This window comes from Punica granatum, chromosome 3 (assembly GCF_007655135.1).
Source record: "Punica granatum isolate Tunisia-2019 chromosome 3, ASM765513v2, whole genome shotgun sequence".
In the NCBI taxonomy this organism is placed as follows: Eukaryota; Viridiplantae; Streptophyta; class Magnoliopsida; order Myrtales; family Lythraceae; genus Punica; species Punica granatum.
In genome coordinates, this window is record NC_045129.1 from 6,892,558 (window position 1) to 6,908,584 (window position 16,027).

At 38.1% G+C, this 16,027-nt stretch overlaps 2 protein-coding genes across 3 annotated transcripts; one reads left to right on the forward strand and one right to left on the reverse strand.

Moving 5' to 3' along the window:
- The first annotated feature begins 4,183 nt into the window (after positions 1-4,183).
- Positions 4,184-8,302, forward strand: LOC116200780 (probable protein phosphatase 2C 80). Of its 2 annotated transcripts, none has more exons than XM_031531680.1 (5): positions 4,184-4,343; positions 5,158-5,807; positions 6,373-6,697; positions 7,128-7,277; positions 7,718-8,302. In XM_031531680.1, the coding sequence occupies exons 2-5, from the start codon at positions 5,248-5,250 to the stop codon at positions 7,997-7,999; spliced, it is 1,317 nt and encodes a 438-aa protein (XP_031387540.1). In that variant the 5' UTR covers positions 4,184-4,343; positions 5,158-5,247; the 3' UTR covers positions 8,000-8,302. The 2 variants fall into 2 exon arrangements, with proteins under 2 accessions (XP_031387540.1, XP_031387541.1); XM_031531681.1 differs by having other exon boundaries at positions 4,194-4,343; positions 5,233-5,807.
- A 4,367-nt stretch (positions 8,303-12,669) lies between these two features.
- LOC116198738 (vicilin-like seed storage protein At2g18540) lies at positions 12,670-15,728 on the reverse strand. Its single transcript, XM_031528966.1, has 5 exons — positions 15,374-15,728; positions 14,784-14,959; positions 14,631-14,711; positions 14,119-14,421; positions 12,670-14,021 (listed from the first exon to the last, which is right to left on the reverse strand). Exons 1-5 carry the CDS (start codon positions 15,687-15,689, stop codon positions 12,981-12,983), a joined length of 1,917 nt encoding a protein of 638 aa, XP_031384826.1. The 5' UTR covers positions 15,690-15,728; the 3' UTR covers positions 12,670-12,980.
- Between the last annotated feature and the right edge of the window lie 299 nt (positions 15,729-16,027).

Consider the following 16,027-nt stretch of genomic DNA (forward strand, 5'->3'; position numbering starts at 1 on the left):
CTTTTCTTTTCTTTTTTTTAACGAATGCATGATACATATTGGTGTTTGGTGGGAGCTATTGCTTGATTCTGTTTCTCACAATAAATAAATATATATATATATATATATATATATATTTCAATGGTTTTAGGTAAGGCCTACAGTATTTGATACGATGCGATAATATGTTATGGATACGACACAGAGTTAAGTGAGTTTGAGTTAAGACTAAATGTATTTCGTGTCTAAACGATTAAACCCGTTTAGACACGATAAAAAAAACTTGTTTAAACATGTTCAACCATTGTAACCTGTTTAGATACGGTTAGATCAATTTATATTATGTATTATCATGTTAATAAATTTGTTTCATATATTGTATCAATTTATAGAAGAAAGTACACTAAAACCATCTAAATTTATTTATATAAATCACTCGTTAGCACTTTTATCATGCCCCGTGTAATAACGTGTAATTAAAGTTAATAGTGTCATATTATGTAGGTATAATATGTATATAAAAGTAATAGTATCATATTGTGTATGTTAGTATACATACACATTCTTAATTAAATGAATTAGACGTGTCATATCCATGTCAATCCGTAATTAAACATGTCGTATTCGTGTGTGAAAATCTTGACACGTTTATTAAATGCATCATGTTTGGGTTTAGAACATTTTGATACGAACTCGTTTGGACATAATCTGTTTAAAATATTGATAGAACACATATTGCCACCTTAATTTTGAGTGGGCTGTGGGGCCTAACATGTGAATTAGGCCATGGTACCACCGTACATTTGGTGGCTCAAATTTCCGTCATTTGAATTCGGGCGGGGCCATGATCTCTCCCAGGATTCATATCAGGGACATCACCGTCCATTGCATTCCTTCATTATATTATATTATTGCTCTTATTTTATTCCAGAATATATCAGATATTTTACCACTTGGTTGCCTTAAAATTGGGTGGGCTGTGGGGCCTAACATGCGAAAGAGGCCGTGGTACCGCCGTACATTCGGTGGCTCAAATTTCTCTCATTTGAATTCGGGCGGGCACATGTTCTCTCCCATGATTCATATCCCCATCCATTGCTTTCCTTCATTATATTATATTATTACTCTTATTTTATTGCAGAATATACCAGATATTTTACAATTTGGTTGCCTCATAACTATTTTATCAAAAGAAATCTTTTCGAAATTTCAATTCCCATTTTATTGTCCGTTGATTTTATCAGGCACGACCAAACGTGCCTCTCAGTGGTTTTTCGTGAAGAATGCAGCCATCTAGCTTGTTCACAAACAATGTATTGATACGAGAACCTATTCTTTCGCGTAGTTTGATATTTGGCGGGAGTTTTGGTATTCATTTCACAAATCTATCATTACTTTCAATATATTTTATATTTTGGGTAACCCGCTGATGAAATTCTCACATGGAACTCTCAGATTCTCCTAAGTTAGATTCGTAAACTTGTGAAATTTATTATTACTTTCACTATATTTTATATTTTGGGTAGATCACTCATGAAATTCTTTGCATGGAATTCTCAAATTCTCCTTAGTTAGATCTGTAAGCTTGGTTTTCGAGTTGGATAAGTGATCTCGCTCAACTTGATTTTGTGCAATGATTGTAATTGTTGACAAATATATCGATGTGTGTGAATAAATATGTACGTATATATAGATGTGAAAGTAGATTGAGAATTTATAATTAAAAATTGATTTGAAAAATTATTAAGAAAAAGTACGAGTGAGAAATATTATTAAATGAAGGTTTTAAAATTATTAGGAAAAAAATATGAATTAGAAATTATTATTAAATGAAAGAAAATGACAAACAGTAATAATTATATTATTAAATTTGAAAAAGAATAGAGTTGAGATGATTAAAATTAGATTATTATTCAAAAACCAAACAAAGCCTAGTAGAGATAATTCTATAAAAGGATAATCATTACTTTTTTAATTAGGGCGTGTTTGTTTTTTAAAAAATTTTCAACTCAACTCAATTCAACTCCACTTATCTTCAATTCAACAACACAATCATTATTTTTTAAATTTTTTAAATTTTTTTGATCATTCAATTCAATTTTTAATATTAAATTCTCTCAATTATTCATTATTTTTTTACAATTCAACAATACAATTATTACTTAATTATTACTTTCTCTCAACTATTCATTATTTTTTCAAACTTTTTTTTCACTATTCAACAATACAATCATTACAAACCAATTAAAACCAAAATTTAACTCAACTCAACTCAACTCTAAATCCAAACGCACTCTAAAACTTCTTGGGGCATTTTGGTCAAAGAAGAAATACAAAAACATGAAAAATGGTCGGTCCATATATAGAAGAATATGAAAGGCGATAATCGTAAGGTGGAACGCAAGTTTGTTTTAGTCCTTCTATTTTGAAAGGTAAATATTAGTCCATAGAACTTTCAATTTTGTCTCAAATCCATTCGGCCACATATATAGTAAAATAAATTAGGTGGGCCGGTTAGGGATTAAAAGAAATGGAGATAACCTGGACATGCAGGGTCACATGTCGATGATGTGGACTGATTTATAGACCGGTTTAGATGTAAAAATCGGTTTATACAAATCGGTTCACTTTGATAACATTCAGTTTAAAAGAACTGAATTACGATTTAATGCGACGGTTCATGCAACCGGTTCAATCATTTTGAATGACCACTGACAAGGCTAGCGGCGGCAGCATTCACTGGCTTTGGCTCATAGATCATTCAATTTATTTTTGCAACATCAATCTCGATTTTCGATTTAATCAATTAGTGCATACGGCTAGTTTAATCGTTTTGAAGGTAAGTCCGCCGCCAAGACTAGCGGCTTGGCGACGCGACGGCCACTCTGTTTTGGCCATGGATTGTCGGCAAATGTCTCATTTTGATTTGCGAATTAATCGATAGGTTACTCTAGTTTAATTGTTTGATGGCAACGCCCAGCTTGCGAACCCTATTTTGAAGTTCGATGACGAAGCCGGTGATAACCTAAGTCTCCCGCTCCAGGAGTATGACGAAGCCGACGATAACCGTATTCCCCACCGGAGTCATCCTTCCATACCTCTCAGTTTCTTTTCTTTTTCCCAGTCGAATTATAATTTCCATAATAAATTCTGCAAATTGAGGAATCATAACTACCCATAATTAAATTGAGTTTTTTTTGGGTCCAATCTTAACTTCCCATAACAAATTGCACTAATAAAGGGATTTTAACTTCCCATAATTAAATTGGGAACCAATCTCCCTAAAATTATGGAATAACCTCAATCAGTTATTCGGATTGCCATTTGTGAAAAAATTAACCGTAATATTTGCAGAGTCATACGTTTGCTCGAATCAATACATTAGTTAGTGCAGACAAAATATAATCCATAAAGTGGTTACTGTTTTGTAGAGTAACATATGTGCTTGATCCAACCAACTGTTTAGGTCGAACCAACTACGAAACAAATACTCAAATGCTCTGTTGTTATTTTACATTACAATTATAAAGTTAAAGGTCATTGATAGATGCTGCAATTAGGAAATATTAGATGTAATATTTCGTATATTCATATCTATAATAAATATCTTCTAATTATATGAAGTGTTACGAAATTTGGAATGAGTATGTAATGTAATGGACATTTACATTTATTGATCTAACTTTTATTGGTTGAAAGCAGTATAATGCAGAGATAATACACTCTTTTAGTAATAAGTTTGAGTCCACATTCACGTTTTATGGAGCGAAATGTGTCTTAAATTGTGATTCTCAGAAGTATTAGATTTTGTTTTCCCGCTTAAAAATATCGCGGCAGTTTGAAATCCTTGATCGCTGGTGCTGAAGATCTTCTTCCATGGTGAGATTCCAGTCGATCCTTCAATGATCTTAGCCAAACGTTCTGCCCTACTTCATCTCGTCTCTCGATTTCCCCGGGCTTTGGGTAAGTTTTTCTTTCCATCGTAACCCTAAATTATGTTTATATAACGTTTAACGAGTTCTTTTAGTAATATTTCCGACATCGCAGCCATCTCGCTCCTATTACTATCCCTAACCCGACCAAACACAGCGATAGGGTCCAAATTGGTTATATGCAATTCTTCTCGGGCAAAAATGATAAGAGAAAAAACATTTGTGGTACAAAAAGCAATTAGGCCTAAATTGTGGAGGATAGAAGTACCAGACCCGGCGATCCAGAAGAGACGCACAGACAAAGAAAAGCTCGAAGAGAGAGAGGTAGGAGGGGAGAGAGAGAGAGAGAGAGAGAGAGAGAGCAGCAGCAGCAAGAAGCTCCGAGGAACCCGGTCGGACATCTTCGGAGCTTCCCCGAGCTTGCAGTCTCAGGTATGTTCTTGAAGCTCAGCTCGGCGACCTTTCCTGTTGCACCACTGTTGATAAATTCCCATCTAGAGCCCCTATGAGGATAATCGGATGCCCAACAAACATCCATTTCTGCTCACCTTGAAAACTCTGAACTTGTTCATTGCTTTGGCTTCTTCTTTATTCTAGAGGTTACAATGTCCATGGTTGAGTCGATGGTTGTTCATTGCTTTGGCTTCTCCTTTATTCTAGAGGTTACAATGTCCATGGTTGAGTCTATATAGATTTCGTTAAAGCAGGACGAATTGGCATCGAAATCCATTTTTTTTCGTTGTTCCGATATCGTGGTTGATTGGAATGGATTGATTTCTCGATATTTGCTGCTTCAATGTCTTGTTTTTTCATCTTAATATAGCTACTAGTGGTCATTGCACGTCATCTGCCGAATAAAAGGTTGCTGCCCATAAGATACATGGCTATGAGTGATGATTTCAGAAGTACAGGGCCATTTGGTTCAGATGATTTCTCCAGAATGATGTTTCATGTCTGAAGGCTGCATCTAACCATGCCATGGTCCTACCGTTCTCCAGAAAGAAAAATACATTTTCTTGCGCTTTTAACAAATGACTGATGAGAAGCATTTCGAATCTTTAAGCGGACACTCGTCGGCATTGTTTTCCGTGTTTTTCAGGAAATACTAGATGAAACTTGAAAGAAATTTACATTCCGTAAGGGGTCCTTTATGTTACCCCTTTTCTCCTCTCTATTTGTTTATGCCCTTGGTTTCAGGATTGGAGTTTTGTTCTGTAATGTGTGTGTGGTTCTTTCTCTATATCAGGTTCACTGGGAGTGATGATATCTAGCATTCAACTTCTGGGTTATTCTGACGGGTACATTGAATTCGCAATTCCAGCTCCGAGGGACTAAGATGCCATCCTTAGCTCTTTCAAGGCTCAGCACTAGTATTTGTTTCAGCTTCCGTAGAGCAGTTTCAGCACAGAGATCGCTCTCGCAACACTCTGACAAACTTCCTCTGGGACCAAGTAAAGGTCTGTGTTACTCCGCCTGCTTATCCTCTGAAGCCGTTCCTCTCCCACTAAACTGCTCTAGGAGGAGGAAAGCTATGGCCGCCTCCGGCTCCAAAGCCTTCTCCGGAGACATTTACATGGATGGCTTAGTTTCAAGCTGCGGGAATACAGTTGACTTCACCAAACCCAGTGGAGTTTTCTTTAGTGATAATACTCCTAGGACTTTCCATAAGGCTAGTCTAAGTCTAAGGAGACGAGAACCTTCTAATGCACGCTTGGTCTGTGGGTATTCGATATACGACGTCGTATGGAGAAATGCGAACACGGTCACGGTCCCGTTGACTGCGTCCCGCCCAAGAAATCTTCGATTTGCTGCATCTGCACAATATTCTGGCGGGGCTGCTCAGGGAGTCTCGTTCGAAGGCAGTTCTGATGATCTTCCTCCAAGTTCAGTTGTCCAGTATGTTTTCTTCTCTCATATTGCATGTACTTTAATTTATGGACCTCCATTAAAAATTTACAATTGAGCCCTGGTTCCTTTTTTAATTGACTGCTCCTCTTTATTTTCACTTCTTTCTCTAACCTGATTGTGGTATTGCTGAAGCAGTATATATAGGTGGATATTCATTGTAGAATTTACTTCTGAAATTTTTTTTTCTAGACAGAGGAATATAATGGAAAGGCTCTGTATCATAGTAAACTGGGACAAGAATGGAAAACTTATCTTGTTTTTCCGAAATCAGACGGTTCTATGGAAATGGGACTAGGGATGTATTTTTTGCTCTACTTGGGATATATCTATGGACTTGTTTGTGTTTACTGATAAGATAGATGCTCTGTCATGCTCTTGAAAATTTTTCTATGCTGGATTGCACCTCTTGGTGCCTTCATCGATGGAAATCACTTAATAAGCAGAAAGGTAAAACAGTTTTCAGAATCGGACAGAGCTTGAAATGTTTTTACAAATAAACTAGGGCACAATTTAGTTTTCCTTTGCTCCTGTCTTCACTTTATTTTGTCTCTAGAGATGTTGCAGGGAACAAGGCACTGAAGCTGCTTTCAGGATCATGTTGCTTGCCCCATCCTGATAAGGAAGACAAAGGGGGAGAAGATGCCCACTTCATATGCGGGAATGAGCAAGTCATCGGTATAGCAGACGGTGTTGGTGGCTGGGCTGACGTTGGAGTTGATTCTGGGTTATTCTCTCGGGAACTCATGTCCAACGCAGTAAATGCGATAAAAGAGGAGCCAACAGGATCAATCAACCCCATGAGAGTGCTTGAAAAAGCTCATGCGAGCACAAAGGCCAAAGGTTCCTCGACCGCCTGCATAATTGCCCTCACGGAGGAAGTATGTTCGTTTTCTTTTTTCTTCAGGTTTTTACATATTTGATTTCTCGGAGGTTTATCTCTCAATTGCAATGTTCTTTTCTTTCACAACAAAGGACATTCGGCTGAACTCGGTTACATTATCTGAATATGCTTGTCTCTGGCATCACATCAAGTCAGTCTCGCTCCCATTTTTGTTAACAATATCCTATGTCAGTTCTCAGAATGTGCAACTAGTTTTGCTTTCACGATAGTATGAATTGTACAGAAAATGTGGTTTCAATAGTTGAGGTCTTATTGAATTCCGCAAGACTTTGGACTCGTCAGTTACTTCCTTAATGTTTCATTATTTTCTCAGAAAAAGTGAAAGTCCTTACGAACTGAAGCAAGGATGTAACTTATATTGGGCTTCCATAATAACAGATCATGTTATTGTTTTCCCTTCGTGTCAGGGACTCCATGCTATTAACTTGGGCGACAGCGGATTCATTGTGATCAGAGATGGATCCACCATCTTCAGATCGCCAGTGCAGCAACACGGCTTCAATTTCACGTATCAGCTTGAGAGTGGTAGCACTGGTGATTTACCAAGCTCTGGTCAGGTCTGTCAATCACTTCTCCCTCCTTGTATACTCCTAACTTTGAATCATACTGCTGTCAGAATGCCTCATTTTTGCTTGTGATAACCTGTACATGGAAAATAAACAGCTAATGGAGCTGTTAATTTAGCTGCAAGTCTTTAGGTTTTGAAACCATTTGGTGGCAGATCTGATTGAAAGTGGATTCCCAGCTGTTCTTGAGAAATATTGGCTGCGTGAAGAGATTTTCATCGACAAACAAAACTCTACATGCTACCTGCATAATTATCAATCCGAAATGGTTTTTGTAGTATGAACTCTTAAAAATAGAGAAAAGATCCTCCTTCGTGAACCAAAATGAAGCCTACGTTTCGCCTGCATTGATAGCTTGATGCATAAATGTGCGCTGAAGCTCATCTAGAAATATCTCAATCAACGCTCTTGTTCTGGTCCTCCTCCTGCAGGTTTTCACAGTCCCCGTTGTCCCAGGAGACGTTATCGTTGCAGGAACGGATGGTCTGTTTGACAACCTGTACAACAACGAGATCACAGCCGTGGTGGTCGAAGCGCTGAGATCAAGACTTGAGCCTCAGGCCACAGCCCAGAAGATCACGGCCCTTGCGAGGCAGCGGGCAATGGACCGGAACCGGCAGACTCCATTCGCCTCCGCCGCACAGGAGGCTGGGTACCGCTACTACGGTGGCAAGCTCGACGATATAACGGTGGTCGTCTCGTACGTTTGCTAGTCTAGTTAGCTCCAGTGGACATGTGAGATGTTCTCCCTCGCCCTCTCCATCTCTCTTTCGAGGCAAGTCCTACTTTGCCACACAGTTTGTTTAATTTCAGTCTTGTAAAATTTGTTGCTGGGATCAGAAACCTTGGATGCGATTGGGCGCCATAATCCTGTGAACAGGATCCTCTTTCAAGTGTTCCTCCCATCCCTTTTTGTTCTCCTCGGGCTTTCATTTGGTTCTTGAGCTTGAGGGGATTTTGCAGCGGGAAAAAGAATATAGTCCAATGAAAAACGGTTCATCGTGCATTGTTTGGTCCGTACCATGAAAACTGTCTCCTCTCTTTGTGCCCTTACCACGATTCATGAACAATTCAGACACCATTAAATCTTATACTGATCCCACGAACTTGAGGAGTAAAACGATCTTGAGGAGTTCATGAATTCATGAACTGGAGCAAAGAACATCCCTACATTCGTATAACCAAAAGGTCGCGGAACAAAGAACATGCCCACGCTCCATAGACCAAAACTTGTGCAAAATGCCCGAATTTGTGCGCAGTTTCAGCTCGATCATTGCCAAATAGGTCTTCCGGTAGGGACCGGCATAGGACTTCCCATGGGACTCGCCAGTCTCACCAGCGTGCTTTTCGTTACTCCCAGTGCCCTTTCGAGTGTTTTCACTTTTCAATATGGTTATCGATATGGTTACAGCCGTCTTACTAGACTTGTAAACCTTCCTTATATCCGGAAATTTCCTTGTTCACTTATATAAAAAGATTCATTGGTTGAACTATCCAAAATTCTGACATTTCTTCATAGATCAACACATTTTCATAACATACTAGGAAGATCCCCGCGTGATGCTGCGGGTTTCCAAAAAGGTTCCTCAATCAACAATATTTTTATATGTCGAAGTGCGGGAAATGATATTTGTAATGTTGGAAATTCTAAAATATTAACAAATTAAAATAGTGTAACTGATTTTAAAATTTATATAACAATTTAAATTTGAAATTGCCTTAGTTTAATGAACATATAGACGTAGAAAAAAAAAGAGAAGCTTTTTTATGCTCGGCAAAAAGAAAAAAATGAAACTTAATTAAATGATATGATAAAAAAGTATAAAAAAGGCAAAAATTTATATGAAATATTAAATATAGTGGTTATATAGTATCTATATATAGAAAGGAGAGAATTATAGATATGGTAGAGTTTTAATTAATTTTATAAAATTTAAAATATTAATTCTTATCTTGTAGATATATAATAGTACCATATCTATTTGTAATACACATAAATTTGCCACCATATTTATTAGCATATAATTCTAGCTAATTCCTCTAAGTTAAATATCTCATTTTTGTTATATGTTACTATTGTATCTTGTCTTTACTATAATATATTTCATTTGATCACAATAATTTTGAAACATAATATCAGGTTAGGATGTACTTAAATATTATGAGAATTCTTTTATTTAGTAATAAAGCGCAAGAAATATATGGGGTACATTGTAGTGTTGAAAAGATCCACCATATAGAATAATGCAAAAAACTTTTAAATAAGAATTATTTTAATTATTTTAATTTTATTAGGTATAAATTTAATTGAAAATTCTAATATTAATCTTATCTCGAAAAACATACATTAACGTGGGAGAAAAGATCAAAATCTATCTTAATACTATATGGAACGAATATAAAAAGAAACATAAATGCATAGATAAATAAAAGTTTAGATTGAACAAATATTGTTTGAATAAGTCTAAAAACCATAATTGAGAACCTTGTTAATTTTAAGTGATTTTCGAAATTCATGCAAAGCATGTCGTGACTACGACCAAATCAATGCTGAAGCAAGGATTGTTAATACGCTGGTGAAACCTTGCATTCCACCGAGAAAAAGAATTAGAATGTTTCTAGTGTCATGATAAAAATTACTTAAATTTGTGGCGACTTGAAATAAAAATTTATATATAGGTAAAAAATATAAAAAAATATGTATATATAAACAACAAATATATATGAATATTTATTAAAAAAATATGTATATATCTATACTATATATAAAAGTACGAGGAGTTTCTCCAATTTTCATTACCCCTATACCTTCGTGACATTTTTTTACACTTTTTTGACTCGTGACTTTTAGTCGTATACTTTCTCTTACAATTTTATATTTTGGTGTCCATTGGTTCACAGTCATGCGCCAATTCACTCTTATTTAGAGAATTACAACCCTCGGTTCTCTTTACCTTTACCTCACTCTGTCCCGTTATAATTTCTATCACATATATTTGGGTATGAGTTAATTGTGGCTTATGAAAGAGAGCCTTTGTAAATACGAAAGGTTTCAATAGTTTATAAGAAATTGACTAATATATAATTTTTCATCACAAAAGGAGAATTAAACTGTTAAGTTACTTTTTGATAAAAAAATTTGAAATAATCCTTAACCGCCCAAATGAATTATCTGTAATCTGCCTAGGAAAGAATATCATAAAAGTCTGCAATTCTATGCAATTTCAGAAGCAAAGTACGTTAAGAAGAGGCTATGATATCAAATATCAACAAGACGTACAAACGGAAAAATCAGAGTTCTTCTTCATTGGCCACCACCTCCAACCAGCACTAACCCCTATTCCTTTTTCAGTTAAGTTGTTTTTGCCCATCTATATATAGATATATATATATATATATTTTATCGAAAATATTTTTTATCTTCTATTTATGGAAATAATTCCTTCGTTTAATTTTCAATTTTCATTTTTACCCTTATATATTATGTTACAACGACTATTAGGTTAATAGTATAATGTAAACTTACCCAAAAAACTATCCACCCTCCCACATTTCTCCCTCCCTCTCTCTTCTCTGTCTCTCCATAACAAATAAACCGTGGCCTTGGTTATTTTAATTATTACTATTATTATTTTTTTTTTTATGAAGGATCGCATGATATAATTGAGATTAAGAAAATAGAAAACAAACGGGTTTTGTAACGATGAAAGATAGCAAACAAACGGACTTTATATGAATTCATTTTCATAATAGACGCACAATATGCACGGGTCACCGTCTAAAATGAAGAAACTTGTAACCTTGAAGATGATTGAACAACCATGAAAGTTTCGAACACAAATCGGAAGAATAGTTTTTTCAATTTGAAAAGTATGAGCACCATCGTGCAGTGGGGGTGCAAACTCAAAAAGTGCAACACCGTGAACCCCGGAATAGAGCTTGGGAGAATTTCCGCCAACCAGCAGAGCTAAATTGTCTTGAAAGTTGAAAAAGATATTCAAACAAAACATATTGGGAAAGCGACAAAAAGAAAAGGAAGACCGCATGCGCCTAGGTAAGAAAGTCCCTACTCGCCCTATACATCATGCAGACCAGTTTTTATTTTTTACTATAATATAATATCTATATCTTATATATCATATGTCATTATTCAATATCACTGAACATTACTCGGACTCCTAGCAAATTTTTTTTTTTAAAAAAACACGGATAAGGGAAAAAAATAAAGAAAAAGTCTTGATAATTTTTTTTGTTATAAAAGAGTCCAAGATTTAGTACAATAAAAAAATCGTATATAATTTTGTAATTCTACTAAATATTAAATCTACGATCTCGAAGTCAGTAGTGCCACCGCGTCATGTCCTCTTTTGAGAGTCTTAACAAAAACTTGATGGGTATAGAAGGAACAAGAAAAACACTTAAGAACTGCATGCGTAGAAATTCTCGACATGATTTTTTTTCATTTTATGTAGATTAAATTATATATTAGCTCATAAATTTATCTTATATGAAAATATCTCACTAAATATCACAAATATATAGTTTATTCAATATTTACAATATTATCTTTTTATTTGAATTATATATATATATATATTTGTTTCTACTAATACAGTATTAATATTTCAGTATAAACTAATATACTTAATAATAATATAATATTATAACATACTCATATAAACATAATCATAACGCTTTATCAGAATATGTATATAACATTTTATTTTTTGATATTTTATTACCGTAAAACTAAGTGATCATATCTCACTATTCTTTTATTTATTTCAATGAATTAACTAATTTGTAAAACTGAATATACATAAAATACTTTATAAATTTTCTACATTGTTACCCGAATCCAAAATCTTACTTAACCGAAATAAGTGTCGAACTGCTTGAACCAACATGGGATTATTATCCGAATCCAAGATCTTACTTAACCAAAATAATGAATCCAAAATCTTACTTAACTGCAATAAGCGTCAAACTGCTTGAACCAACACGGGTTGATATAACCAACACGGGTTGATATAGAGGTCCAAGCAGTGTTGGCTGAGATATTAAATCTTTAATTGTCAAATATGGATGTGTGCCCTCTAATTAGCTTTTAAGAACTCAAGTTTACTCTTTTGAGTATAAATGCACATATTTACATGAAACATGTTTCTATTTTTTCACGAATTTCGTTATCACCAATTAATTTCAATGTGAGAGCAATGGCAAGAGCCGATCTCTGGCGTCATGTGGGAGTGAAGTGCACTTCCAGAGGAACTAATCCTCTTAATGACTGATCGTGCTCACTTATAATATATGCTAAGTTGACAGTTTGTCCCACTCAACATCAGATTTAGTTTTATTTACGGATAGATAGACTTAGAGGGTCTGGAAAATTTTCTGAAGTGAACAGAGCAGACCTCAGGCCAAGTTCAGTAAACATCTTCACCTTTCCTCCTATAAACATAATCAGAAAAGAACACTCCAAACTCAAGACCTTATTACAGGAAACTGCCGGAAACACTAAAACAAGAACAACCGAAGACCGAAAAACTGCTCTCTTATTCCGGATTGATGTATATACTCCATATCACGCGTGCGCATGCATCAGACCTATCGCCGCCGCATACTTACTTTAAGACTCGCCTCCGCTCCCCTCCATCCACGGTTCTCCTACTGCTCTCACTCTCCGGCAGCCCATCATCCGCCACCTACCGCCTCTTCACCCTCTCTCTGCCACCTCTCCATCTCCTCTTCTTGTCTCCTCGCCTCCTCTTGCTCCCTCTCCGCTCGCTCTCTCCTCCTCCTCCGGTCCTCTTCGTGCTGCCGCATCTCTCTCTCTCTCTCATATTCCTGTCTCCTCCTACTCCTGTGTTCCTCTTCTTGCTCCCTCCGACCCTGACCCTCCTCTTCTTGCTCCCTCCAACGTCGTTCCTCCTCTTCCCACTCCCTCTCCTCTTCCTCTTCTCTCCTCCTCCTCCCCTCTTCTTCCTCCCGCCGTCTCTCTTCCTTCTCCTTCTCTCTCTCCCTCTCTTCTTCCTCCCTTCTCCTCTTCTCTTCCTCCTCTTTCCTTCTCGCCTCTTCTTCCTCCTCCTCTCTCCTTCTCTCCTCTTCTTCCTCCCGCCGTCTCTCTTCCTCCTCCCTCTGCCTCGCTTTCTCCTCCTCTCTCTCCCTCTCTTCTTCCTCCCTCTGCCTCTCTTTCTCCTCCTCTCTCTCCCTCTCTTCTTCCTCCCTTCTCCTCTTCTCTTCCTCCTCCTCTCTCTCCCTTTCTTCCTCCTCCCTCCTCCTCTCAGCCTCTTCTTCCCTCTCCTTCTCAATCTCTTCCTCCATTAACCTCTCCTCTTCCTCCGCACAAGAGGTGCATTCCAGTATCACCGAGTCTGCCTGCGGTGCCATCAGTTCGTCCACCGTCGTGTTTGGGACATTGAATGAAGCCGCCAGCACGTCCTTCCCCAGGGCCTGAAGTACTGAACTCTTTCCGGCCAAAAACTGGGGATAGTTCCTTCGAGTTGTGGTGCTGAACCCCATGAAGACGAACGAGTCATTGTTGTACGACATCTGAGCCATGGGATAGAACCGGCGGACCATGAACACGTCTCCTTCATTGACCCGGAACCTGGTACTCTTGCAATCCGATTCCTTAGAGCTGCTGGAACAGACCAACCTGATCATCCCCTGCCCGTGCAATACAATTGCTACCTCTGTAGCTTGAGGATTCCAATGCGGCCCCATCATTGAACCCTTTACACAAAGCAGAGTAAGGAAAGAGTTCACACGAAGTTACTGATATTGTTATCTCGCTCGATTAATTAGATGATGCGCTTGCTAATGGACTAACCCTTGTTAGGTTCACCAAGAAGATCCCGATATTTGCATGCTTCAACGAGCGCGCATCTTTTTTGGTCACTGTTAGGCTCCATCCATTGCAATTCTCGAAGTCCTTGTCCGCATCATACACGTTGTATGCTCTCGTCTTCTTCTTATTGTAACCTATACTCCCAGCACCGGTGAGGTAGGATTTCAACATACGAGCTTCCCACTCCCAGAAAATATGCTTCTTCGACTCTGAAGCAGCAGTGGCATGGATGATAGGCGGTGGCCTAGTTGCACTCAATATCTCTTCGATCAGTTCCTCGGGAGCCTTCATTATACCCAGGAAAAAAAAAAACTCATGAATCCATTGGAGATGACACAAATATGAGTAATCCACATTGTAAAATTTTGATTGTACACTAGATTTCTCAGCGGAGTTAAGCCTGGTCATATCAATCCTTTATTAGACCTTCAACTGTATCAATTAAATACCAAATTATAGGGAAGCAAAGTGAAAAATGAATGTCCCAAATGTACCTTGAAAGCTTCTTGGAGGACTTTCCTATCGAAACCCCGGAGGAGATCACCAACACTAGAATATGCGCCGATCAAAGGTTCCTGCATTATCGAGATAGCACGATTGAAAAACAAGTAAAAGGTGATATATTTATTATAATACTTATGCCATACATAAGAGTCGTCATCAGGGTTGGTGAAGAATGCATGAATCCGAAGCTTCTCGCGCTGGGGATCTAAATCGCTTTGAACATGAAATATTGTGCCAGGTGGGAGCCGATAAATGTCTCCTCGCCTCAGATTGACCCTCCGAGCGTCATCTTCGTCGACCCAGGTCAACCTTCCGCTTCCTAAAAAAAAAAAAAAAAAAATTGCACAATTCAACAAAAATCTATTTCCATATGATAAGTTGCTAGAGAACAACACTAGCTTGGTTGAAAATTTCTGTTCGAACCGCTTCGTTAAAATAGGCATTCTAGTAACCTCATTGTCACCAACTTATGTGTCCAGTGATGTTTCAATCTAAAGCCACGGTCGAGCATGCAATGCATGATCGTGTTGATTTGCCACGGGGGGCCAATATGATGGTCCGATGCACATAGCGCGGGAACCAATTCAGGTCAAATTTCAAAAGCTTAGATGCACGGGACACTCTTGCTTCATCAGGTCAAATACGCAAAAGCCCAGGACCAAACCGTAACGATGCCAGGAGAGATCGAACGCCAAAAGAGGTCGAAGGGGCATGATGATCTCAAGATACTTACCTGTACGGACGTAGAGCACCATATCCGCATGCAGAAGGACGGGAAGGAACAGAGCGTTGGGCTCCAGGGTGATGAACTGGAGATGATAGAACCCTCTCCGTCCATTGCCGACGTCGACGGCCGAGACCTCCCCGTACTCAGTCACTGCGATCCGCGTCCTCTCGTCTCTCCTCACCATCGACCCCGGAGCACCCGCAGAACCGTCCCCGGAAACAGTGTAGCAGCAGAGGAGCAACAAGAAGCAGCACAGTATGAAGGGCCTTAAAGAGAGTGAGAGTGGCCTATTTACGGCTGATGATGATTCGTTGGACGCCATTGATGAAGGGAGTGAGTGATTGCAGCTTCTCAGGCTGTCTGATGATTTTATTTGATCATGAGTGATACGAAAAAACAGTGAATGGACAGGGAGTTCGGAGAAGGCGACGTGGCGTTCATGCAGACAGGTGCATGGGGATGGCTGCCACGTGGCTGAATGCGGAGGACACTTCATTTCTCCCGCCGCGATCTACAAGGTTTGGTTTTACAGATTCTCGACATGCATGGCGGGGGGGGGGAAGAAAGGAGATAGGATCGGAATTTCCTTTTCGGTTACGATAGGATCGGAATTTCTGGAAGGGGTTGTTTGAATTTTCTTCCTAGGTTAATTTGTCTGAT

What these genes read in the sequence shown, in the direction of transcription:
- LOC116200780 (XM_031531680.1), top strand. Translation starts at nt 5,248, where the DNA reads ATGCCATCCTTAGCTCTTTCAAGGCTCAGCACTAGTATTTGTTTCAGC. An exon ending in TAATTGCCCTCACGGAGGAA is followed by an intron (nt 6,698 to 7,127) that starts GTATGTTCGTTT and finishes CCTTCGTGTCAG; the next exon opens with GGACTCCATGCTATTAACTT. An exon ending in ATTTACCAAGCTCTGGTCAG is followed by an intron (nt 7,278 to 7,717) that starts GTCTGTCAATCA and finishes CTCCTCCTGCAG; the next exon opens with GTTTTCACAGTCCCCGTTGT.
- LOC116198738 (XM_031528966.1), bottom strand. Translation starts at nt 15,689, where the DNA reads ATGGCGTCCAACGAATCATCATCAGCCGTAAATAGGCCACTCTCACTC. An exon ending in GGTGCTCTACGTCCGTACAG is followed by an intron (nt 14,960 to 15,373) that starts GTAAGTATCTTG and finishes TTTTTTTTTTAG; the next exon opens with GAAGCGGAAGGTTGACCTGG. An exon ending in TCCTCCAAGAAGCTTTCAAG is followed by an intron (nt 14,422 to 14,630) that starts GTACATTTGGGA and finishes GGTATAATGAAG; the next exon opens with GCTCCCGAGGAACTGATCGA.